This window comes from Belonocnema kinseyi, chromosome 1 (genome assembly GCF_010883055.1).
Source record: "Belonocnema kinseyi isolate 2016_QV_RU_SX_M_011 chromosome 1, B_treatae_v1, whole genome shotgun sequence".
Classification (NCBI taxonomy): domain Eukaryota; kingdom Metazoa; phylum Arthropoda; class Insecta; order Hymenoptera; family Cynipidae; genus Belonocnema; species Belonocnema kinseyi.
In genome coordinates, this window is record NC_046657.1 from 26,345,711 (window position 1) to 26,373,019 (window position 27,309).

Genomic DNA, 27,309 nt, shown 5'->3' on the forward strand with positions numbered 1-27,309 from the left:
ATCTAGTCGGGAGTGGTGCTGACTGAAAACAGATGATTTGGAGCGATTCGCGCGCCATCTGTTGGTCATTCTAAGGACTTATTGAACTACCCTCGTACTATTTTTATATTTTCGAGTCAGACATGGAGCCGATTCAAACTCCGTGATCATTACCATCTTACCGGATTATTTTTGGGTACAGCTTATCAGCGTTGCAACGTTAATCATAAAAAGACTTCACATTTGTAAAAGTTGTGATTTTCTTTAATTTTCTATGTTCTTAAATTGCAAATTTGTATATAGAGGCTTATAATAATGTGAAATTTAACTTGCTCTATTTTGGTGATATTTAAACATAACAAGCTTTCATATGTACAATCAAGATAATATCCTGCGATGCTAGGAACATGATTTGGCTTTGTCTTTAAAAACTGATTTTTGTTCAAAACAGCAAATAATTATGTAACTGTACTCCTGAGATAAAATTAGTTTATGTGGAAACCTATGGTGGAAATTTTCAATAAAGCAGCATTGGTCAAATTGCTTGGATTGAAAAAAAACGACACACCTTCGAATAAGTGCCCAAATGATTAAATATTCTAGATTAGAATAATACTTTATGATCATAAATTTATTACCTATGTAACTTTTCATCCAACAATTCCGACATCAATGAAAATTGGAAACCGTATAACCACTCTAATGTATTATATAAGTTATCTAGTGCTCAAGAATTTTGTAATTACACTAAATAATAAATATTGAAATACAGGATATGGATTAAAGTAAAAGATATTGAGTTTCCAAGAGTTTTTTTTAGTTGAATGACGTTCAAGCAGGAGGAAGGACCTTGCGATAACTGCCATCTTACTGAATTATTTCGAAGTGCAGTTTATCAAGGTTGCAATATTAATTTGTGAACGATTTGTATTTGTATACAGAGTAACGACCTTGAACTTCAAATTTCTTTATAAAGGTTTATAATAATGTCGCCTTTATATTAATTTGCTTTTGCGATGTTTATTCACAACTGACTCTTATTTTTCATGATGAAACCTTGCGTTTCTAAGGTTATGCCCTGTCTTCGTTTATTTATTTATTTTCTCAAAACAGCAAATAATTATATTGCTATATTCCTCAGATAAAATTAGTCGAGGTGAAAACCGATGAGAAAAGACTTGAAGTAGGCAGTTCTAGTCAGGTTTCTTTTGTTAAGAAGGATAAATACGAAATCTGGAGATTTTTGTATCATTAAAGCGTATCTTCCTCGAGAAACATGATTTTGAACGTAACTTTAATAAATTAAGAATCACACATAAAAAATTTGTGAAAATTATGTCTTTTCATTCCGATAACTCGCAAATCACGCTTCTCGCAATGGCCTAACGATAAGCGCTCAATATTTTCAATTAATTGCAACTCTTACAGTTTAAGGGCAGTAACAGTCTTAAATAAGGTCAGTATCAACCCAGTGGGCACAAAGTTTGGCGACGTCTTCACGGCATCTTTACGGCAACTTTACGACATTCTATGTCCATGTCGTTAAGGCGTCTTTACGACATGGACATAGGATGTCGTAAAGTTGTCGTAAAGGTGTCGCAACGATGTCGTAAAGTTGTCGTAAAGGTGTCGCACCGCTGTCGTAAAGATGTCGTAACGATGTCGTAAAGACGTCGCCAAATTTTGTGCCCACTGGGAATTACAATATTATAAATCAGATAAAGCTTCCGCTTCTCGCAACGTTAGAATTCAAAACGCCTAATACTTTTAATTCATTTTAACATTTACAAGTTTGAACGCACAAACGGTTCTGTAATTAGGTTAATATCCAAAAATGGTTGGGACAATGAAAAATAGAAGCTTGACTATCATTTCGCATCAATACATGAAGTTTCGAATAAGATCATGTTTATTTGCTACTATTTCATGAGAGTCGCCCAATCAAATTTATTTGAGTCAGAAAGGCTATTTAGCATTTTGTAGAATTACCATCCCTAACTGCCCCAGCCATCTTCTTCAAATAGATGTAAAAAAATAAATTTAAATTCTTGGACAACACCTAGCCGCTTCCCCAACTTTCAACTCTGAAATACAAAACACTATCAAAAAATTAAATCATAATTTTCTAATTTTACAATATATGGCCATAATTATGAATTTGACATAGTTCTTCTGTACTTTGTCTGTTCATACTGTCAGAATAGTTAGATCAAAGTTTTCTAGGGATAAAAAATAAATTAATTGCGATTTTGAGATTCAATAAGAAATTCAATAATCATTTTCAGAAATATAGGACATTATCAGGAAAAAAAATAAACAGGAAGATTAATGCAGTATTTTTCCATTTTCTTTTTTTGGTAATATCTCGATTTAATACTCGGAGTACAAACCTATGTTTTTGATGATCCTAGAGCCTAAGTTCACTACTTTGCTTAGCCACAAATTATTAAAATGCATCGGGTTTTGTGAGTAGTATAATAGTTTTTTAAGCCTTGAGCAAAATTCCATCCAATCGAATACGGTTTATTTTACACTGTTATTAAATCAATTAAACGATACATCAAATCATATTTTTAATTCTTTATATTGTATTCATAAATTATATTTTTGACGTAATTTCCATTATGTGAAAAGTGAATCAAATTGCATTGTGCGTTAAAAAACCACATTACACATTTCTATAAACATTCACGCACAAATTAAAATGTGAGTGCAACACTTAACAGAAAAATTGAAAGCATTTACAAAGTTAGGCGATTTTTTCTAATTTGCATTGCAACCCTGGCGACATGCACCGAGAATTTATCGAGTAAGATGGTAATTATCCTCGGGTTTAAATCTCTAAGCCTTGCCAACCATGGTCGATGTATCAACATTAAAGTTCTTTCTGAATCTTTTCAGGTAATGAAATTTCCTTTCTACAAAGGATATCCAAAAGTTGGGCCTGCAATTTTATATCACTTGTAAGGTTTTCAAATTTCGGATTACCCGAAATTACAAAAATAAGAATTCTAGAAATGCTGGGTAAATCGTCGAATTTGAAAGTGGTTTTCAATCATTTAAATCATATAGGAATTTTAGAACCGGTAAATGTATTAGTTTATTATATTCTTGCCAATTCATAAATAATAAGTAAATTCCTGAGTATATCAATCTAATTTCATTTTTCAAGCATGAAAATACTTTATCGCACAATATTATTCTTAACATACAGTTTCCTCACATTCTGCCTCGGAATCGGTTTTTTGGGGTATCAAAAATGTATTAAATGGTTCAACTATTTAGATTCGTAGCTTTAGTTCCTAAAGTTTATTATTTATTTCGAGGATTTATAAAATAGCAGGTGGTATCAAAAAGTTTCCGGAATAGCTCTATAACGTACTAACAGATGCAAGCTCGAGGTTCGCCGGGTGTATTAGTCAGCTGTTACACTCATAAATCAGTGTGCCAAGCATCATCATTATACTCATATCGGAAGTTTTAAAATTAGTATTTTGTCATTGATTATCTTATTGCTTCTGTAATTTTATAATGAACGACGCTTATGAACCTGAGATGAAACAGCAGTCGTGACAATGGAATAGTCCATCATCCTCTCGAGAAAAAAAAAACGAGACAGAACCACAGATTTATCAAGAGGAACAATTTAATTAATTTCTCATTATTTCCTTTGACATTCGCGGCATGGTTTTGCGAATTCATGAAGAAAACGTGATTTGAAAATCTGAATGTTCTTCACAACATGCAACGAAATAAATATTTTGAAGCACATTTTTTTTGTTTGTTTATTGTTCTTTAGTATCTTGATCTCTAATCAATTTAACTGCAGATATGAAAATCGAAAATCCCCCAAAAAATTTCGACGTATCTGAATGACAAGGTTGTATCTTGGAAAGAAAATGAAACCAAATAAAAAGGTGCTGACTAGTGGAGACAAAAAGAAAGAGTCTTAACTCACTTGTTCAAATCTCGAAACTTCAGTATCCCATGTAATTTTTGTTAGAAACATCAGCCCCTTAACTCCTTAGCACCTTTAATTTGTACGCTCCAAAATGGAATCTTATCATTCTAAACATCGATTTATAATTGCAAAGTTCAAAAATCTATTGCGGTAATAAAAATTCGAGATATAACTATTCAATTTATGTTTTTAGTCCCCAGAGAATATCGACTTTCATTACCTGCAAATATCCAGAAAGAACTGAAAAAACGATACATCAATCATGGCAACCCTTGACTAAAACTAGCATCCTTGAAAGAAGAAGCCTATTTAGAGCCCACAATTGTTATTTTCTACTACGTCATTTTTAACGACGGAATAGACAGCTTCAAAAAGGTGGCAGAGCCGGAGGTCTGGTCTACTTTTATATTTTTTTTAAATCGTAGTCAGATATGTGGCAGACTTAAGCCAGAGGATCATTACCATCTTACTAGATAAATTTACGGTGCATATCATGAGGGTTGTAATGCGAATTAGAAAAAATGACTAACCTTGTAAACGATTTGAATTTTTGTATCAAGTTTCCTGATCAAATTTTGAAAATTAGACAAAGTGAACACTGATGATGAGTGGTTCAATCGGGCAGAATTGCTCAGATTTCTCAAATTGAGAAGGATCAACACAAAATCGTAAATGTGTTAATTCGTCAAATTGAGCACATGACTAGATTATTAGTCGCTACTGCAAAAGACGTGCAAGTCAGTTATTTGCAAATCAGGGTAATAATTTGATACGAAAATTTGGATCAATGTACATAAACTAACGACTATTGGTATTGGTCGTGCAAAAAGTCAGATATCTGAAAAAAATCGTTTTTCTATGATTTTTAGATTCGAAATATTATAACTGATGTCCTTTCAAATTAAAAACATTATTTTCTATGAAAAATTTAAAAATTCATTTAAAAACATTAGTTTTAACCATGTTTTTTGCAATTGAATTTTTTCTGACCATTGCTTCTTACCAATTTTTTAAAAATGATTACCTTTTAATAAATGACGGATTATTTTTTCCGGTAAAACATTCTTTAGAACTCTAGTATTTTCAATTTAAAAATAACTGAATAATCTTAAAATAATTATTTGTTTAAAAAAATTTTGCCAAAAAAAATATTGTTCCAACGATTTAGAGTCATATAAGAGCCATAGACGCCATAGAAAAATTTACCTTAAAAATTGGCAACAGTAGAATTGTAAAGAATATTTTCCCGGAAAAATAAGCCTTCATTGATTAAAATGTAATTATTCGATAAAAATTGGTAAGAAGCGACGGCCGGAAAAAATTCAATGGCAAAAAGCATGGTTAAAATTAATGTTTTTTTGTTGTTGTGAATTTTAAAATTTTTTCTTCAAAAACGTAATGTTTTTTATTTGGAATGACATAAGTTATAACATTTTAATTCTGAAAATCATAGAAAAACTATTTTTTCAGATATTTGACTTTTGGCACAAAAACTGCTTTAAATATATACAGTTTATCATTTGTTTTAACTAAATCATTTATTATAATAAAACTGCTATTGTATTATCTCATGAAACTAAACTTTGTTTTTAATGCGTTGAAAGGCACAATAAAATTCATTTCTATTGTCTTTTCATTTTTCGCAAAAGTGTAATTTGTTACCTTGACTTTACTTTTTTAGGAATATCTTAATTGTTTACCTTTTTATTCAAATAATTGAACATCAACAAATTCATTCTTTATCAATATTCATTTAACTACCCAGTGGGCACAAAGTTTGGCGACGTCTTTACGACATCGTTACGACATCTATACGATAACTTTACGACATCCTATGTCCTTATCGTTAAGGTGTCTTTATGATATCGTAAATAAGTCGCATGATCTGACGATATCTTTACGACATCGTAAAGACAGCGAAACGACATGGAAATAGGATGTCGTAAAGTTGTCGTGAAGATATCGTAACGATGTCGTAAAGACGTCGCCAAATTTTGTGCCCACTGGGTAGGAAGTCACAGTGGAATACATAAAATTTTACTAATAATAATGATTAGCTTCGGGTCATCGCATTTTCTGACAGTCATTTTAAAATGAAAATGTCTTCTTTATTAATTGTAGCGGCTCCTTTAGTTGTTTGGTCTCTAGTGACAGCATCAAATTCAACTCAAGATATGAAACCTAAATATTCCTTAAAAAATGCGTACGCAATTATGAATTTGCAAATCTCTTGAGAAAAAACAATTTCCGGATATTAACTTTATTAACTATAAAATAGATTTTTGATTTCCAGAATACATCAATTGGATCGAAAAGCGACGTATAATCGAAGTATGTCAAGCATATGTGACATTTCGTAACTAAAGCTGTGAAAAAAGGTTTATCTTTTTTAATGACTAACCGGCGGTTTGAATAGCAACTGTAAAAAACATTAATATTTTTTATTAACTGAAACCGTTGAGACATTACTTTTTTAAATTTCAGTTTCTAAATTTAAAGACGGTTACAATTCTGAGCATTAAAAGTACATGTGTTGCCATTCACGATGGCCAAAAATGAAATATATAAATGTCATACCATCGTGGACACACAACGCGAAGGAATGTAAAGAACTTTTATATTTTTACATTCTGACTGTTCTTAACAACATGCAACGAAACAAACATTTCAAAGTAAAGATATATTATTTTTTAATTTTCATAGCTTCTCCAGTTATCTGGGTTTTAGTAGTGGCATCAAATTTAAATTCAGGAATGAAAACCAAACATTCCCCACAAAAATCGTAAATAATTCAATGTTAAAAATCTCTTAAGGCAATACAATGTCAGGATTAACTTAACTATTACATTTATTTTTCATTTTATTGTATTGTAAATATTCAAAACTAAAATTAGATTTATATATCCAATCATTGTAGTATTTTCCTTGAATTGACAAGAATTCTAATCTTATAAATTTCCAGCCTGTGTACTTCCTATTTGGATTAGGTTATCGAAAGTAATTTTTAAATTACAGGAATAACTAATTGTCTTTCGGATGAATTTGTAAATTTTGACACTCTGAAAACCTACAAATGGTATAAAATTCCAGGTTCAGCCTCTGGCAAGTAGCGACCTCTGTAGAGGAGAAATTTCATGACCTGAAAATGTTCAGATACCACTAAAATGTCGCTACAACGAAAATGATAACCCTTTTCTAAAAATAGTGCCTTTTAAAGAGGGGGAAGCTTATTAGATCCCAGAATTATTATTCTCCACGATGTAATTTATGACAACGACATAGAGATCCTTAAAAGGCTGGCACAGCTTAGGTTTGTTCCACTTTCATCTATTCTATTAAACTTTTAGTAAGATTTGACACCGATTAAAACAACGCGATCATTATCATCTTCTTAAAGAAAATCGAGGTGCAGTTCATCTACTTTGCAATATAAATTGCAAAAAGACAAACTGCTTCTGTATCTATAATTTGTAAATTTTGAAACATCAATCTATAAATATTGAGCATTATAATCTGGATATTAATTTTTTAAATTCTTGATTGTAAAACTTTATATCTAGATTTCACGGCTTAAGGTCTACATATTTATGTCCCAAATTTTATAGGTAATTCCTTACAATTTTATATTTAAATTTAAATATTTAATCTAAACTTTACATGAGCATTTTCAATTTTTAACGATTAGCGTTTGTCCTGTGATATTTCGAGTCCATCCACTACTGATAAATTTTCTAGAAACTGTAGAACAAACTTGTAATGATTTCTTGTTTTCTTGCAAAGTGGATTTCCAAGCAGTGAAATTTCTCTTAAATTACACAACAAGGATAATTCTTTTAGATGATTTTGATCCTGTGGAGTAAAAAATTTTTATTCATTTATTCCTTTAGTATATACTATAATCTATCAATTATTTAAAGGGCCATTCAAAAACTACGTCATGCTATTTTGAAAACTTTTTTCCACTCCTCCCCTTTTTCGTCGCAGATGATCACCCAATCCTTCAACCATCCAGGGTAACGTCACAAGTTGCATTTTCTATAACATTTTTTATCATTTAATCGTCACAAAATCTGTGACCTTAAATCCCTTCTGGAAATGTCTTCTAGTTTTTGAACGGACCCTAGATTTATGTAGGCTACCTACCGCAATTTTGTTATTTGCAAGTAATAGCGTTTGTATTTTATGCAAATTTTTAGCAAAGCTAAGATACTTTATCCTGTTATTTTCGAGTAATAAGATTTTAAGATTATTATTGTGATTGAAATTCTCCACCGTAATTGTTCTAATCTCGTTGTAGTCAAGAACCAGTGTTTCTAAATTTGCAGAGTCTTGAAGTCCTTCAAATAAATGTCTTATTGAATTAAATGTAATGGAAAATATTTTTTCAATTTATGGACATTTCTGCAAGGTCTGTCCAGTAAGTATTCGACCTTGTGCTCTAACTTTGTACCTAGTTGTGCTTTTGTCAAAAATAGTTATTTGCAGTTCAGCAATTTCTGGTGAAACACCAGAAATTACACAAGCACCTTGACCATTGACCAGAAATATCTCTTCTTCCTGATGCACCGCAAGGTCGGATACTTTCCGGAAAGACCTAGTTTATTTATGATTACCATCTTACCATCAATGTCTTGAAGATGATTATATTGAAGAAACAGGTGTTTCAATTTGAGATATTTTCCTAATTCTAAACTTTGTAATGAACGAATTTGATTGTGATCCAAATATAATGTGATTAAATTAGGAAATATATCGATAATATTTTTTTCGTAACCTGTCTGATTGAAAAGTTCTACTCTATTGTAACTTAAGCAAAGCGTTTTCAATTTTGGTAGCAAATGCAATCCCCATAAATCTGATATTTGATTTTTTGTAAGATCGAGACTTTCCAAATTCGGCAAACAGTCCACAGGCAAATTTACCTAAAGATTGTTGAAGTAATTATTGCAATAATTCTGATCAGAGAATAATAATTTTTTTGTAGTATTTAAATTATTCAAAATAACTAAATCCTAGTCCGAAGATAATAAACCTTTTTGATGGAGCAGTTTACGATACTGAGTTCTTTAATATTTTGAAGATGATTTAAAGAGTTCGAAATCATTAAAGTCATTTTGTTCAATGATCCACTAAATTCATTTTTTGCTTCTAGGATATCTGATTGTTCTACTAGTTGTCCATTAACGTACTGGAAAATATTACATTCCAAGTATTTATTTTAATTTAACATTTTTCTGTTCATTTACACTAGCATCATGCATTTTTTTATATTAGAATGCACGTCATTTTTTTTTAAATAAAAATGTTGATAAGATTTTATTGATTGAAGTTCTTAAACACATAACTTCGAACTAAAATTAGATTTACGAAATATTATCAATTTGTTTTTTAGAATATACATAAATATACTATTCTTAAAATTATTAAGATTATTTAGAAAATTTTTGAAGATTCCTGATAAGCCGAAAAATAATGTAGAAAATCTTAGCAAGCATTATTTTATTTTACAGTTTTTAACGAAGTTCTTGAAAAATTCATAAATATAGTGTAAACTGATACAAATTATTACTGAACCTTTTAATAATCTTTCAAAATTAAAAAAATGTCCCTAAAATTGTCAGGATTTTTGGTCAGTATTATAAAATTTCTGACACTGTGAAATTACCAGACCAGAAAGATTCTCTAATTAAAAATTTTAAAATGTGAACAATTTAAACATGGTTAAAGAATAAAATAACAAATGAAAAAGTACTTTTGCTAAAAAAGTATTTGATTTTAAATTTTCAAATTTTTCAAGTTTTAAACTTTTTTAAATTTTTATACTTTTTTCTAAGCTTCTAAACATATTTTTAAATCATTAGACTTTTTTCTTAAAATTTGTATGAAATGCTGTAAAAAAACTCCATAAATGGTTGGAATCTTTTTTCAACAATTTTGGAAATCTTTTAAGATATTCTTTAAAAATTAATTTCTTAAAATAATAATTATTTTAAATTTTCCTATTAATCTTTAAAAAATTATACTTTTGAAACCTTTCCAAATTCTTACAAAAGCTTGAAATTTATTTTTTCAAAATTCTTTAAAAATTAATTTCTTAAAATAATAATTATTTTAAATTTTCCTATTAATCTTTAAAAAATTATACTTTTGAAACCTTTCCAAATTCTTACAAAAGCTTGAAATTTATTTTTTCAAAATCTGAAAATAATCGATGAAATATTCGAAAATTGCCTTGGAATTTTCTAGATTCTTATTTGAAAATTTTAGAATTCTTTTAAAATGTTTAAATTTTTTTAAAATATTCTCTTATAAATAATTTTTCCAAATTAAAACTAATTTCAAATTTTTCTAAGAATCTTTAAAAAACTTCACCTCTCCCTTTACCTCCTACCCCTCCCCTCATATCGCATAACTTCGCCTACTTTTCCTTTCCTTATTTCCCCTACTTCATATCCCGCACTTCATCTAATTCTTCTCCAGTCATCTTTCCTATGTCTCATCTTCTCATTCTACCACAATTCCCCTACTTTCTATCTAAATAATTTCACTAAACTTCCTCCCATTATTTCCTCTCACTTTCCCTACATCTTCCTCTATAATTTGGCCTCGTTTTCTATCATTTCCTCTACTTACCGACTCTTTATTTGCTTCACTTATTTCCCCCTCTTTTTCCAACTTCCCCTGCCTTAATTGTTCATAATTTCTCATTTTGTTGTTAACCCTTACTCCCTCCACTTTTACTCTTTTTATTGTCCATCACTTTATCTCTTAAATCTCCCCTCGTTTCCCCACAATTCTTTTTCCATCATTTTACCTAATTCCCATCGCCTTATTTCTTCTTCTTATTTCCTAATTTCATGTTGCTTCCACTACTCCTCATTCAATATATTTTCCTTCACTTCCCCTAAGTTTCCTCCTAATATTTCTCTGCACTTCCCTTGACACTTTCGGCACTTCCTATCCAATAATTTCCCATAACCTTCCCTACATCTCTTACTTTCCCTCTCCTCATATCCCAGAACTGCTACTTCTCCTCCCCCTATTTTTCTCCCTCCCCTCTCCCTATTTTACAACCTCTCCTCCCCCTATTTTCCTACTTCCCTCTCCCTTATTTCCCCTCAATTCCTGTAATTCCCCTCTACACATTTTAAATTACACTGCTTTCCTTATGTTCCCTTACTGCCTCTACTCCCCCTCTGTTTATTTCCCATTGCTCACTTCACCTACTTTAGCTTCCCTTATTACCCCTACCTCACTACTTTTATTTCGTCTACTTTTCATCCCCTTATTCTTTCTCACTTCCCCTAATTTCCATTCAATTATTTTCCCTCACTTCCTCCATTTCTTTTTCCATAATTTACCCTCATTCCCCTACTTCTTCTCCCATAATTTGATCTCACTTCTTCACTTATTATTTTCCCCCACCTTGCCTATTTCTCCTCCACTTATTTCTCTTTACTTTGCCTACTCCTCCCCTCGTTTATCCTCACTTTCCCTACTTTCTCTTCCTTAATTTTCTATCACTTTCTGCACTTAATATTCTCTCATTTTTTCTACTTTTTCTACTTGTCCTTTCATTTTTTCTCATTCCCCCTTTTTCACCTTCCCTCAATCTCCTTCCCGTATTTCCCCTTACTCTTCTTATTCTCCTCCCCCCATTTCGCCTCACTCCTCCTACTTTCTCCTCCCTACTTTTTTTTAACTTTCTCTACTTACACTTCTCTAATTTATCCTACTTTTCCTCCCTTCAATCGTCTTATTTCCCCTAATTCATCTTTCCTAACTGTCTCTCACTCCCTTCCCTAAGTTCTCCTCATTTTCCGCTCACAGTCCCCACCACTCCTCCCGTCACTTCCCCTTTACTTTTCCTACTCGCCGTCCTTGGGAAAAAGTAGGACAGACAAGCACCTGACCAAAATTATGAGGATTTCTACACAGGGCTACAAAACATTGAAAAATCGGAAACGAATTTACAAAAATCATACCTTAATATTTGACAGATGGCATATCAAGAAGGTCCTAAACAATGAATCCACAACTGCATTATTAGAAAAATCCACAACTCTTAATTCATTCCACCTTCTCAAATTGAATATTTCTGACAATTCAGTAATTTGATTTTGATAACAATACAATTCTTTGAGACTTTCATGGTTTCCCATCGCTAATAGCGACGATACGAAATTATTACTCAAATCGAGATACCTCAAAACAGGCAGATTTTCTTTTTTCAGTCCATGAGTATTCTTAATAAAATTACTGCTTAGGTTCAGTTTTACTAAATTTCTCAAAGGCTTTATTGAAACTTGACTCAAAATATTATTCGAAATAAATAACTCTTGCAAAGCCGGAAATTCAACAGTAAAATCCATATCTCTAATCAAATTTTCCGAAAGATTGAGTCTCTTGATTCGCAGTGAATTTTTCTCAGATTTAAAAGTCCTTAAACTTCTATTAATTTTATAAATAGCTGACGAACCTTTAATTACTTTATCAAATACATTTATACTTTTATTGCAAGATTTAGTAGACCTTAACACATTTGCAATTTTGTCATCAATTTTAAGCCCATCGAAAAATTTCAAACCAGGCAAATAAATTCGAGCCACTGTTGCTCTTGCTACAGACTCAAAAATGTCTCGGAAAGGATTATATTCTGTATTTAATTCCTTTATGTTGAGAGCAAATTTTTCAAAAGTTTGAATGCAGGATACATATTCAGTTATATTATTCCATGAAATGTCAAGTTTCTCCAGTTGAAACAGTTTTTCTTCAATAGTCAAAAACTTTATCTGATTGAAACTGATGTTCAATACTCGTAAATGTTTCAAAAAATTTGCATCGGGGAATTTTGTTAAATAGTTGCAAGAAAGGTTTAGTTCTCTCAAATTAGGAAGTGATGCAAATTTTAATTTAATTTTCGTTAATCCCTGGTGAGATAAATTTAAAATTGTCAAATTATGCAGCTCCTCATTTGTCGTGAATTGAAAATTAATAGCATTATTTGAATCACGATTCACTATATTTAAGGGAAATTGTATTTCAGTATCATTTTTTGTAGTTCGTTTCTTAAATTTATAGTTGTATTCTATAACGAAAATTGGTTTCACTTTCTCAACATCCTGGATACAAAATTCTCGACAATTTTTACTATTTTTTAGATGCACGTTCTTGAACTTTCCAGTATTGGCACATCTTTGGAAAAATAGGAAATTATTGATCAATTATTGATTTGTTGGAAATTATTCGGTTCTTGACAAGAATGTGTCATATATTTTCGATATCATACCTTTCTAATAAAGAATTAGGACATTCAACAAGGACACAAACTCGAGTCTCGAGACTTTTTTCATATTTCTTCAGAAAACAATTTTCTGATGAAGAATCTCTTAAGTTTGCGTCTGCACCTGACAAACAATCAGAAAGCCAAATTTCTTCTTCATCAAGAAAGTGATTTTCACAAACTTCAAAAGGCCATTTTTTGATTGTGAGATCTCCACTCGGAGATACAAGAAACAGAAAAACTGTATCTGATGAGGAATCTTCTATTGGACCGTTTAATGACTGGAAAGCTTTGATACCACTATTTTTAAATTTTGTCACTCTTAAGAGTGTTAAACCTTCAATACCTAAACTGATTATTCTCTATTAATCTCTTTATTGAATTTCAATTTTTTTTACTAGCTTACTTTTTGATAGACTGACATAATGAATCTTCCAACAATGCGTGGAAGGTCTGGAAGACTTTATCTTTGCATTCAATGAAATCCACATTACCAGAGTATTCAAACTTTAATTGTAGTTGGTGCTGAAAGACCTATAAATATCAAATTAATAACGAGAGGTCACAAAATTAAAAAATGTTATTTAAAGTAGGCAAAGGGTGTCTAAAAAAAGGGTTTCGTAGTCTTTGAAGACCTTACATGAGTCCTTCAAACCTTCCCCTCTCATACTTTCCCTTCCCTAACTTTCCCATCTTCCCCTCGCTTCCCTCCCCCCATTGTAACGCAATTATAACACCCCTCCCCGTATTTCCTTTTCGCACTGTCACTTAACAATCCATACTCACCCACACATCCCTACTACACCAATTCTCATTTCCCATCACTTTCCTCCATCACATACCCCTCCTATGACCCCCCTCTACCTTTATTTACCATCTCTTGTTTTTCATTATTTCCACTTCTTCCCCTCCCATCATTTCTCCTCACTTCCTCTCGCTCTATTTCTCCTACTTCTCATCCACTGATTTCTGTTACTGTCCCTCTTCTCATTTCTCCTGCACCCCCTCCTATAATTTCCCGTACTTTCCTTCTCGTAATTGTTTCTCCTTGAGCTATCTTAATTTACAGTAATTTTACTCCCCACATTTCCTCTTATTTCTCCAATTTATTTTCTCGTAACTTCCCCCAGTTCGCGTACTTCACATCCCACATTATCCGCGTTTTCAACCGTTTATTTCCCCTGCCTTCTCTTTTCTTATTCCCTTTCACATTCTATTTTCTTACTTCTCCTACTCCCCCTCGCTGAGCCTTACGTCTTTATGCCTCACTGACCCTTCCATCATTATCCCTCTCATCACCTCTACCATTTCCCATCATTACTTCTACTTACTATCCGTCACTTTAGCCACCCCCGCCACTTATTTATCTCACTTCTTATCCTTCACTCCACTCCTCTCCTCATCCGCCACTGACTCTATTTACTATCCCTTATTTTCCCTACTCCCCCCTATAATTTCCTTTCACTTCCTCTCTCACATTTCTCCTTCTTCCCCTCCACTTATTTCTCCTTCTTCTCTTCCTCGCACTTTCCTTCTCATAATTTTTCCTACTTCACCTTTCTTCATTTCTTTTAATTTCAATTTTCACATTTCCTCTCAATTTGTTCTCACTTTCCTTCTCTTCCCATACTTCTTTCCTATATTTTCCATACTTTAAACCCCTTATGTCCTCTACTTCTACTCCTATTATTTCGCATTATTTTCTCATTCCTTATTTCCCCTGTATCTTTTCCCCAACCATTTACCTTACTCTCCCCCCTGATTAACCCTACTCTCCTTCCCACCATTTCAACTAATTTCACTCTCAACATTTCCTCTCACTTCCTCATCCCACATTTTCCCTCAATTCTTCTACTTCCCCATTCCTACTCCTCCACATCCTCATTTTCCCTCACTTATCTACTCTGCTCCCCTCCCATTCATTCTCCCTCACTTTACTCCTGGAAAAAAGTACGATCTAGGGAGAGATATCCGACCGAATCTATAAGGCTTTCGAATCTATAAGGGCTACGAAACCCTAAAAATGCATAACTGACTTCCAGCTTCTCAAGATTCTTCTTTTCCCAATCTTTAATATCTTCGTACTGAGCCCCTAAGTTTAAGAAGGCTTCTGATATTTCTTTAAAATTCTGTTCCTGAAAATTATTTTTTTTAAGATAGAAAATTTGATATTACAAAAATTTAATATACCTAATAAATTACGGTGATAATGGACACCCCCCCCCCCTTTCTCAGCATACAAACGCAAAAATAACCGCAGGCAAATATTAACAACAATTTCAGGGTTGAAATAGCAGGCCTCGCACTCATTCGAGAAAATAAAATTAAAATTAAATAAAATAGGAAAATAGTGGAATGTTATTATTTTTTTTAATATTGTAGAAATCACTTCTTAAAAAGAACTCAAAAGAGGGAAATGGGGTAATTTTTTACGAAATGGAGGGATAAAAGGGGAAAAGATTAAACACTTATTTTTAGATTTAAAAAAGAAACAACATTTTTATAACAAAAGAAAACAGTTTTTAAATTATATTTAATGATTTCTGCCATCAAGTTATTTATTTTTACATTCTCATCCCAATGAGCATTAATAATGAGTATTCCGAAGTAATCCAATTATCATTTGAAGTAATCCAAGTAATTCCATTAGATTCACTTTTAATTTTCGAGAATCTACTTATAATCCAGTTCTAATCTGAATTAATCCACTTTTAATCGGGCGTAATCCACTTTTAATTCAGGTAAATGTTTTTGTTGACAATTAATTTTCTTAAATAAAAATGTAACTATTCCATGTTTATAAAAATATGTCTTTTTTTTAGTAAAAAACTCATGTACTTTGTTAAAAATTGATATTTTTGGAAAAAAATTAATCTTTATGGTTGAAAATTCATTTTTTTAGTTGAAAAATTGTAACAAATTTTTACCAAAAATTAAATAGTTAAATTATAAGTGCAAATAATTCATTTATATGACACATGCATGATTTCAACCCTTTTCGACGCCTATGAAGCGGGGCTGAAGCTCTACTTTTTACTCCCTAGGGAGTGAAAAGTTATATCAGAAGTGCATAATCTAAGGAAATTTTATTTACAGATAATAGAATTTTGTTGTAATTTATAGAAACTTACCATATATAATTAATCAAATTACCGTAAATGACAAAAAATTTCTGGAAAGTTATAGAGGTTTTTAAATTAAATTCTTGGCAATTTATGGTAAGTTGCCATAAATTACCTGTAAAATTATCATCTATTACCAAAAAATTCATAAATTTCCGGATATTTATAAAAATGTTTAGAATTTAATTTTGGGTCATTTATGGTAATTTATCATATTTACACGTAAAATTACCATAAATTGCCGAAAAATTCCATAAATTTCCGGAAAGTTATAAATTTTCTAATTGAATTCTGGCAAATCTATGGTATATTGAAATAAATTATCTGTAATATTGACATAAATTACATATTAGTATAGTAAGTTACCTGTCAAATTACCATAAATTTCCGAAAATTTATAAAATTTTTAAAATTTAATTTTAGGTAATTTACCATAATTATCTTTAAAATTACCATAAATGAAAGAACATTCTTGGAAAGTTAGACTTTTTTCAATTGAATTTTGAGAAATATATGGTAAGTTACCATAAACTACCTGTAATATTGACATAAATTACCAAATAATTTCATAAATTTCCGGAAATTCATAAAAATGTTTTAAATTGAATTTTAAGTAATTTATAGAAATTTATGTTAATTTATTATATTTGCCTGTAAAACCACCATCAATTACCGAGAATTTCAATAAATTTCCGCAAATTTATAGACATATTTAAATTGAATTTTTGGAAATGCATTGTAAGTTATCAGAAATTACCCTTAAAATTACCGTAAATCATGCGTTCTTTATTCGACCAGATCAATTTTCAACTAAAATCAATAATTTTCAGCTAGAACACGACATTTTTAACATTTTAATTCAACTTTCACACAAGTAATTGAATTTTCAAATAAAAAAGATCAATTTTCGAGTGAAAATCGAATATTAAAATTTTCACTTTAAACAAATTAATTTTAAGCCAAAAAATGACTGTTTAATACTATTGTTTTATTTCTTACAATGAGAACTATATTTTTAACAAATAGTTCAATTTTAAACAAAAATCATGAATTCCAAAGATGAAGATTACATTTCTACAGAAAAAACGGAGAACAATTTGGATTACAAGTGAATTACTTGGTTTACCTGAATTACAGTAGAACTTAGCTTATCCGAGCTATTGTGAACCGGCCCCGTATTAGATAACAGGGAAACTCGGATAAAAGGGAATTTAAAAAAAAGTCTCAGTATAATAAACTGAAAGTATAGTTAAATAAATATTTAAATAATAAAATTACATGTTTTAAAAAATCTGATAAATAGTTTATATCACTTATGCCATGATGTATCTTTATTTAAGAGCGATCCATACAGTTTTTAAGGGCATGTAATACTTACAGTTTCCTCGACTTTTTACCACAAAAATGAAAATTTAAAACAACTGAATTCGGAGATGCTATAAAATATCATAACGGGCGTCTCCGATTTCTTTTCTGAGGAATAACTACAAAAAACATTTATTGTGCTAAATAACAATTTTATGCATATGCATTATTTTGAGGTTACGTCGTTTTTCATCTCTGCCTTTCCGATAATCAGGAAATTATTTATGAAATAAACTTTTTTTATTGTCTGCAAACAAGGTTAGTTCCGGGAGATTAGTTACTATGTTTATTTGTAAGTCTAAAAATTTCGGCAAAAAATATTGCGTAGTTTGTAAGTAACGCTCGGGTGAATTGTAACACACATAACCTCGAAATATACACGCACGTTGTTGGCAATATCAAAATTTGTTTGATAAAAAAAAAAACACACAAAAAAAGTGTGCGGGGACGTCCGTTAGGATTTTCGTTATCATTTCTCAGATTTTGAAGCCAAAATATTTCTTATCCTAGGAAAAAAGCCGGGGGAATCTAACACTGAAAAAATCGATACTGTTTCATAGGCGCTATGAAAATTAATCACATTTTGCTCAATTAAAACTTTTTTGAATTAACCTACAAAAAAGTGTGTGAGGACGCCCGTTAGCATGTTCGCTATCATTTCCCTAATTTTTAAGATAAAATATTTATTATTCTAGAAAAAAAGCCGGGGGAACTTAAAACTGGTAAAATCGACAATTTTCTAAGTATCACATGCCCTTAACGTAGAGAGTATTTAAATATTAACCAATCAGAGCAGAGGTTTAGAAAGATCTGTTCTGGTTGGTTAAGACAAGTTCATATGTATGAATGGTATATAACGCTCGGATAATACGGACTATTCTTGCGCTATAGCTCGGATGAGAAGTGTCAGCTATTTTTGTTTCAACCTCGGATATACGCGAATTTGGATTAAGCGAGGTTCTACTGTACTTTGAATTATTTGGATTACCAGTTTGGATAACCGAGTTGGGAAACGGATTACCAGAGTTGTATTCCCCTCCACAGATATTATCCGAGTAATCCAGGTGGATATCATGAATTTAAATACCTCAAATTTGATGTCAAACAATTTCTCGATTTCGAGTTTGCTTTTAACAATCGAGACTTCTTTATAATATTCCTGATATTTATCTCCCTGTGTTGTCCAGTGATCATTCAAGGCCATGTGCCACAAGACGTTGTAGAGCATCTTTTTCTCCCTTTAAAAACAATTGTTAGATAGCTTCTCCGATAGCATCTGATTTCCAATTTTAATTTTAAATTCTATAAAACCTAAAAAAATTATTTGCAAGATGTCTTTCCTCGTCAGATACATCGTAATGATCCAGTTCTTTAATATCAGGAAGACAATTAATTACGTGATATCGATAATAACATAGACGAACCAAAGGACATTCTCCATATAACGGATCAGCAAAAATAACAAATTCCACATTTTTCTGACCCAGTAGTAATTTTATGTCCTGCAAAATAAAATTTCGGTATAACCTAGCGGACCGGAACGAAACAGTTAAGCGATTGTCCGAGCGCAAAGTGACCACATAGTGACCGTTCTCTTAATTTGTCAGCTAGGGCATATTTTTTTTATTTTTTTATACCCAATAGTGATTTTACATCCTGCAAAAGAAAAGTTCAGTATACCCCAGCAGAATGAAACGGAATGGTTACGCGATTGCCCGAGCGTAAAGTGACCACACATAGTGACCGTTCTCTTCACGTTGTCCGCTAGGGCATGTTTTTCTTTATTAATTTAGATTTATGTATTTGTATTAATGTATGTGTTAAAAATTAAGAATTAAATGCTGCGTTTGGCAACCCGACGGGAAATAATGTGCACCGGGTTGCCGCTCACAGCTTATTAATTCTAATTTTTCAACTATAAATACAAATAAATATCAATAAGTAAAAAGATAAAAAGAGTGTTGAGTATTATGTAAAATTGTGAATAAATGTACAAAAGCATAAAAATACGCCCAAGCGGACCGCGCGAACGAAACGGTCACCGAATCGCATGACCATAAAGTGAGCTCATAAAACCATTCCGTTCGTTTCGTCCACTAGGGCTTTATTTTCATCATTTTTCGCATTTATTCAAAATCTTCAATACAACGCAACACCCTTTATCTTTTTATACTGTCATATTTATTTATCTGTATTTTCTAGATTAAAAATTACCAATTAAAATTTGTGAGCGGCAACCCAAGGTGGAATTGTGTCTGTCCGGTTGACGGTGACAGGTTTTAATTTATAATTTTTGAACTATAAATACAAATAAATAATATAAATGTGTGAAAAGATGAAAAGATTGTTGAGTTTTATGTGAAATTGTGTATAAATGTGAAAAGGGCTAAAAATGTGTCCTAGCGGACAGCGTGAAATAACCGTTCCGTTCACTTCGACCGCTAGGGCACATTTTAATCATTTTTCGCATTCATTTAAAATTTCCTATTGAATGCAACACTCTTCATCTTTTTATACTTTCATATTTATGTACTTGTTTTTTCTAGATCAAAAATTACAAATTAAAATCTTTGAGGGGCAACCCGAGGTGGAATATTGTCTGTCCGGTTGACGGTGACAGCTTTTAATTTGTAATTTTTCAACTATACATACAAATAAATATTAATGTGCAAAACCATAAAAAGAGTTTTATGTTATATTTGCAAATGTAAATAAATATAAAAAAGATAATAAAAATACGCCCTAGCGGACCGCGTGAACAGAACGGTTTCGCAATTGCATGAATAATAAAATTGCCACAAAATAATCGTTCCTTTCACTTAGTCCGCTAGGGCACATTTTCATCATTTTTAGCAATTATTCTAAATTTCACATAGAAGTCAACGCTCTATCCATCTTTTTACACATTATATTTATAGTTCAAAGATTACAAATTAAAAGCTGTGAACGGCAACCGGACGGCAATAATCTACGCCCGGTTGCCGCTCACAGCTACCAATTTTTAATTTTTCAACTATAAATGCAAATAAATATAAATGTGTAAAAAATACAGAGTTTCAAGATGCATGTAAAATTGGGAATAAATTTACAAAAAATTAAATAAAAATACTCCCTAGCGGGCCGCGTAACTGGAACACTCACTTTACGCTCTTCTTATTATGTAACCGTTAGGTTCACGCGGTCCGCTAGGGTAACTTTCAAAAAAATATTGCATCTAAAATTGCTAACTTTCATAACAAAAAGAGGATTTCCAGCAAAGTTGACACTACGCAAATTTTTACTTCTTGGAAAAACATCCATAAGTCTTTTGAGATTGTTATTTGCCAAATTGAGTTCTTCCAAACGCACCATGCCTCGAAAATTCTGCAATAATTGAACGGAACTCCGAAAACTAGTTTTATAAAATATAATATAATAATGCTTAAAACTAAAAATAATCTAAATATGAAATTAGAATGTGTACTAACCCTAAGTTGGTTAATACAGTTTCCAGCTAAATTTAAAACAGTGAGACGTTCACAATTAAGTATGTTGGGAATGTTCTCAATCTGATTTGAATACAAGTAGAGTTTTTCCAGATTTTTACATCCCTCTAAGCTGTCTGTCTCCTGAATAAAATATATTTTCTAATTAATTACTCCTTATTTGAAATTTTATGAATGTATTTTTATTAACATCACCTTTATTTCACATTCTACAACCCATAATTCGCGCAGGTTAATCAATTCTGAAATACCGTCTAAGGAACCGATGCTTGGTTGTCCAATCACGATCAATGTGTGCAAATTTCGTTTTGAGGAACATATTTCTGTAAAGGAAAATTTATCCCCGTAAAAAAAGCACAGCTGTTCCTCTTTTTTAGTTAAATCTGACTTTGCAGCCATTTTAATACGTTGATTTTCTTTTATTTTCAACGTAATTCTTTTGTAAAAACAGAAAATAGGCTAGTCAGAGGAGAAATAATAATTATGCCGAAGAATTATTTGGATTAAAAGTGGAATTTCTGGATTGCAGGTGGATTAGTTTGAATTAAAAAATGAGTTACCTAATTACTACGAATTATTTAGATTACAAATGCATTATAGCAGATTATAGATTATAGCGAGGACTCACAGTTGAAGAATTTCTAAAGGTATTCAAGGTATTCCGCTGGCATCTCATTTTTGTTCTCAAAGTTACGGCTAATTATTTGTTTAGATTGATTAAAAGGAAGCCAGTGAAATTATCATTTAAATAACAGTTAAAAAACTATCTTTCACAAAAAATATCACTCTTAACATTGATTACCTACGACATTAATTCCAGAAAATAATAATTTTCACGATTAAAAGGATGACATTTTTGTTTAATAATTGCCAAATATTCTAAGCAAAGAAATATTACTTTTCAATTTTGTTAATTGTGTCATTAATTTTAGAAAATACTAACTTTTCACAATTCAGTGGGAGAAAAATCATTTTATAAATTTATCAACTGTATTGTTTATCTGGAAAAATAATAAATTTTCACGATTTTCTGGAAAAAATGGTTTAAAGAATTTAAAATTAATGCACAAATACTTGGAAGCTTGTCAATTACCAAATAAAAGTAATTCATATTGAGAAAGTTTTAAAAAATACTGACTATAGAATGAATTTGACATAAAATTGTTATTTTGCATTTTGACACATATTCAATGAATCATTTAAGAGAAAATTGCAAAATTATGATCGAGTAAATAATTATTTATTCAAATTTCCGCGATGCTGTCACATTCGCCATTCATTTGGACTTGTCGATAAACAAGGAAAAAAGAAAATCACAAATTGCATTTTTTTTATTCTATTTTACATTCCTGCCAAGTCAAATGCGAATTTTACCGACAGAGCATTATCGTAGCACGATACAGTCAATGGTGTCAAAAGGCGGATATCTCTGACATGCGCAGTAATGATTCTTGTGTATCCCGATACGCCACTTTACCGGAATTTTGATATTTTCATGAGGCGTGAAAAGTTTGAACAGTTTTATTTTTGATTAATTCTTTTGTTTATAAAATTTTGAATTATATGTGTTTGGAAGTGAATATTATTTTCCCCCAAACCATAATAACTAACCTTCCCAATAATGTATAATGGTCTTGTTTGAGTGCTGTCTCTATTCTGAATTAAATCCTCTTGAAAATATAATTGTGATTTGAAAATAGCGCCAAATCATGCATATCAAAACTCATAAAAGTTTAACTAGTTTCGGTACAGCGGCGCCAATCAGATTTGCAGTACCCCGTTTCTCAACTCTTCCTTGAGGAGCTCTAATCAGCGCCATCTCTTAAATTGAATCCCTTTCTTTTATATTTTTGTACACCAAACTCTCGCTATCAGTCACCCCGTTTACAGCCTTCCTAGAACTGCTGGCTCGCTCATTTTTTCAGGACAGCAGGTCTAGAGCGGTTGCGAAATTATATATACAGATATATATTCCAATTGGAAACAAGTCAAGCGGTCCTCACTGTTTACGTTTCGATCCCCCCGAAAGCAGTCTAAGGCTATTTGAAGGCAACCCTTGACACTTGACTGAAAACGAGAGTTTGGTGTAATTGATAATATTTGGAAAAACGAACATTTTAGCACAAAGAGATGTATTCTTGTATACAAACTTACTAGATTTAGCCAATTTCATGCTTTGGGAGCGCGTTCTAATGCTTCAAACGAAAATTGTGTTTTTAATCTATTGTAGGTTATGTCTGGCAGCTCCGATCAGCTTTAAAATAAATTGGAATCTTATTATTTTCACCGACTAATGAGGATTAAAAAACGAAAAACAGGAATGGCGTCCTTAATGATTCAAAATTTTGAATGCCTTTTAATGCAAGACTTCTTACCGTGTGATAATTGTCGAGAACATGGCCGTTGTTTAAGCATAGCATACGTGTCGAAGAGCGGGAACTCAATCTGGCATGGCACATACAGTAGTTATATAGCTATAAGTAAGGTAAAATATATGCAATTGAATTATTATTAAATAATAAATATTACCACATACCTTCGGCACTGCTTCCTGAAAATCTTACAATAACCGGAATTTTAACTTATAAACTAAACTCTACATCTTGATTAATTTATGTTGGACGCCAGGACTGTTCGAGGCTACTTCAATTCTGAAAATAAAAATGGCAAAACAATGAATTAAAAATCTAGAAACAGGATAAACTAAACTCAATCCAAAGAATGTAGTGTACCGGCTTCTCGTACGGTCAGCTTAGACTCGGTAGTTGGGCGTGCTGAGCAAATAAAAAGGGTTCAGCATATTAGCAAAATAATAACTCCGTATTCACAACAATTAAAACTCACAATTTATTCATTTAAAAATATTTGAAATAATAGGAGGCCTGGTTTAACAATTAGCGTTTAACGCATTTCGGATCTCGATATAATTCAAAGGTTCGTAATTCTAAAATCGACTAAGGCTCTAATAATAATGGTCTTAACTCATTTATAACAAAACAAATCTTAATTCCTAACCTAAAACTCGTGATCTTAACTGAAAATCTCTAATTAAAACCAAGGATCAAGCTAAACGAACTTTCACAAAAACTCAATTTGGTTGGTTTAACAAAACTCAAAATAATTATTTCCAAAAATACTGTAAAGATTTAAACTCATATCTCCAGCTAAATTCTAAATTATCCCAAAATATCACATAATCTAGACCTTTAAAACCTGGCAATAAATCCAACAATTTGTGTCATAATTTCTTAACCTTGATACTTTTAAATCTTAACAGAAATTTCGTGTAGTTCGCCTAATCCTACTGGCTCTAAATTTACTTTAATAATTGTCGCTAACAACGGCATAATTTTCCAAATAAAATAAACAATATTTCACGAAAGGAACTTCTAAAATCGAGTAAGAGAACCACTTAAAAATTTTTAAAATTAATCTCACAAAATAACTCAAGAAAAACTAATAATCTAAACTTAGGTCATTCGCACGCTCAAAGAAAAATATACACAATAATCGAAGCTCAACGTTACCATTAACATAATTTCTGAGCAAAACTCGACTTGCGGCTCAGTTCAATACATTTGCACATAATTCGCATGAAAAAGAATAAAAAAGGACACGTCTCTAATGAGCATTGGAAAATATAAATATCATTCTTTTTGTGTCGACCATGGTATTTTCCATTCGGACATACTATAGTAGCCATAAGACAATGTCGAAATTAGCTTTACATGAAACTAGTTTGGCACAGTAATTTAACACATTCTGCAATTACGAACTACACAATAACACAATTTTCTTAAACACTAAAGTTACGGCAATTACGAAGCTATCGCTTAACGGCAAGGCGGATCAATGACGTCACGCATAAAATGGGCGGGTTTAATATTCTCTGCCGATACGTGGAGAGGTATGCTATTTACATATATTTCGTAAACCCTGTCCGAAGTTCAGTTAATAATTTCGTATTGGCCCGCATATGTACATTCGAGGGTATTTCTGGCACCGAGGCGTAGAAAAAAATGAGTGACAGATTTAAATTCTTTAAAAATAAAAGTTTTTATTTTATATTTTTGAGCAACGGGTATTGGTTTTATTTTGCAGACGAATTTTTTGTTTACAGTCCCGAATCAGACAGAGGAGCAACGTAGTCCAAGGCGATTGAAGTCGGTGATCAATCGCCCTGTATCCATCCACCAGGTTCGACGCCACCTCTTTTAAAGAAACCAGAGAGATGTTACCTCCACAAATTCACGATTTTTCGACTAAGAAATATCAATTTTTAACCAAAAATAGAAGTTATATTTTCAGGTAATTAAATTAAATTAGAACCAAAAAATAAACAAGTTACTAGCAAAATAGTTGAAAACTATTTGGATAACCTACGTAAATTACACTCCACCGAGGTATAATTTGCCTGAGAATGACCGACAGATTGAGGTCGAAACGTCGCAAAGTGTAAAAGAATTTTTATATTTTGATTAAATTATTGACTCGGATTATTCGTTGTCTTTTTATTTCAAACTTGATCGTAAGGCCGAAAAAATTGAAATAAACCACAGTCTCCGCACATTAAATCTGTGTTTATTATTATTTTTTTATTATTCGCGCAAACTAAAATCTGACCCTTAAGCGATCTCTTTGCTTGATACGTACATAGTTTTTGTATATTCATCAGTGTGATTATTAAGTGACTTTACTTTCAGACCATTATCCAATATGTCATATATTTCTAAATTAACTGCAGATTGGTTATACACAGGACTAGATGCAAATTATAAAATTCATCCACAATTACGCAGTAATATTGGTACATATATAGAAAGGAGAAAGAAAGATAATATTTATCACTGGTACAGCGTAACACAACCCGTGGGCGAAAACTAATTTCTAACTCCGTGAAAAGAAGAATGTGAGCCGTTTGAATTAATTGTTCGGGATATTATTGTAACGGGCAAAAATATCAAATTTATAAATAAATTCCCACGCCAACAGGTAATCCAAGGTGCGTGGCATCAAAAAAGTGGTATTCTGCGCATCTGCGTTGTTTATAGTCCGAGATCCCACTGCGTTTTTTCGAAGGTGAGAACTGATCGTGATAAAAGTTAGTGTAAATGAAAGCTGACACGTAGGCGATTAAGAAACTGCCCGCCTGCCATTTCCAAGTCAGTCATAGGTGCGATAAAATTGGACTTTTATCGGCAAATTTAATCAATAATCACCTGGTATGTCTTAACGCAATGAAATCTGTACCATATTGTAGGGAGCAATTAGTGCTTTCAGAAAATGTGTGACTGCTACCCTCCACCTGCTCAAGAACCCCTGGCAGACAGGCCTAAAGGGCGTGATTGCAGGTAATTTTCAGGGTATGCTAAGGAACGCGATAAGACAAAAACTAAATAAAAGGTGAAAGCCCTCTGTACACGAAGAAACACGAAAAACTCTGCCTGCTAAGGCTCAAGGTAACTGGCTGTTGGGGGCTAGGGCTGCTGCGTGGGTGCGGTGCAGCAGGGAAGACATCTAAGGGTTTCGGTTTACGGTGTTTAGTTACGGTATTTAGTTACGCTGTTTAGTCTAGTTCGGTGTCCACTTGGCGTAAAAGTTAAAATGAAGTGTTACGTTTGTGACAAAAGTGACGGAAAGTTAGTGCAATTCAGTGATGAATCCTTTCAGAAGTGTCTTCAGATACTTGCTTTTCGGAAAAAAATAACTACAAATACGGCGATGTATATTTAAGTGAGGAATCACTCAATGATTATGGATATCATCGTGTTTGCCACGGAAAAGTGACAGTGATAAAACAAAAAGACAGAGATGACTGTGAAACCTTTTTGCAAGGTGATAGTGATGTAAGTAAAAAAAATACTATGCCTAAAGTTTATAAATATTTATCCTTTAATAATGTATATGTATCATAATCAGACATAATCTCCTGATTACTTTTCGGCAATTGCAGCATCTTATCGAAGTAATGAGGTTGCTGGTGCACCTGAAAATGTACACGTGCGTGTAGATGGAACAGGTGAAACTAATTCACCTGAACAGGTAAGATTTTTTTTAATTGTTCTGCGAGAATTGCTTTCTCCATTAACTTATGTGTTATATTTTCATATATTT

At 31.8% G+C, this 27,309-nt stretch overlaps 1 protein-coding gene across 1 annotated transcript; it reads right to left on the minus strand.

Moving 5' to 3' along the window:
• Positions 1-7,621: 7,621 nt before the first annotated feature.
• On the minus strand, positions 7,622-21,594 carry LOC117177174 (leucine-rich repeat-containing protein 9-like). Its single transcript, XM_033367689.1, has 13 exons — positions 21,391-21,594; positions 21,178-21,318; positions 20,939-21,073; positions 19,022-19,212; positions 18,798-18,948; positions 15,260-15,358; positions 13,630-13,757; positions 13,230-13,574; positions 11,926-13,135; positions 8,973-9,128; positions 8,562-8,862; positions 8,084-8,277; positions 7,622-7,789 (listed from the first exon to the last, which is right to left on the minus strand). Exons 1-13 carry the CDS (start codon positions 21,592-21,594, stop codon positions 7,622-7,624), a joined length of 3,423 nt encoding a protein of 1,140 aa, XP_033223580.1.
• Positions 21,595-27,309: the final 5,715 nt, after the last annotated feature.

Bases quoted from the DNA above. Each gene is read 5' to 3' on its own strand.
- LOC117177174 (XM_033367689.1), bottom strand. From the start codon at position 21,594: ATGGCTGCAAAGTCAGATTTAACTAAAAAAGAGGAACAGCTGTGCTTT. The intron at 21,319-21,390 runs GTGATGTTAATA...TATTTTATTCAG, and splicing joins TTGTAGAATGTGAAATAAAG to GAGACAGACAGCTTAGAGGG. The intron at 7,790-8,083 runs GTAGGTAGCCTA...TTTACTCCACAG, and splicing joins TTGCAAATAACAAAATTGCG to GATCAAAATCATCTAAAAGA.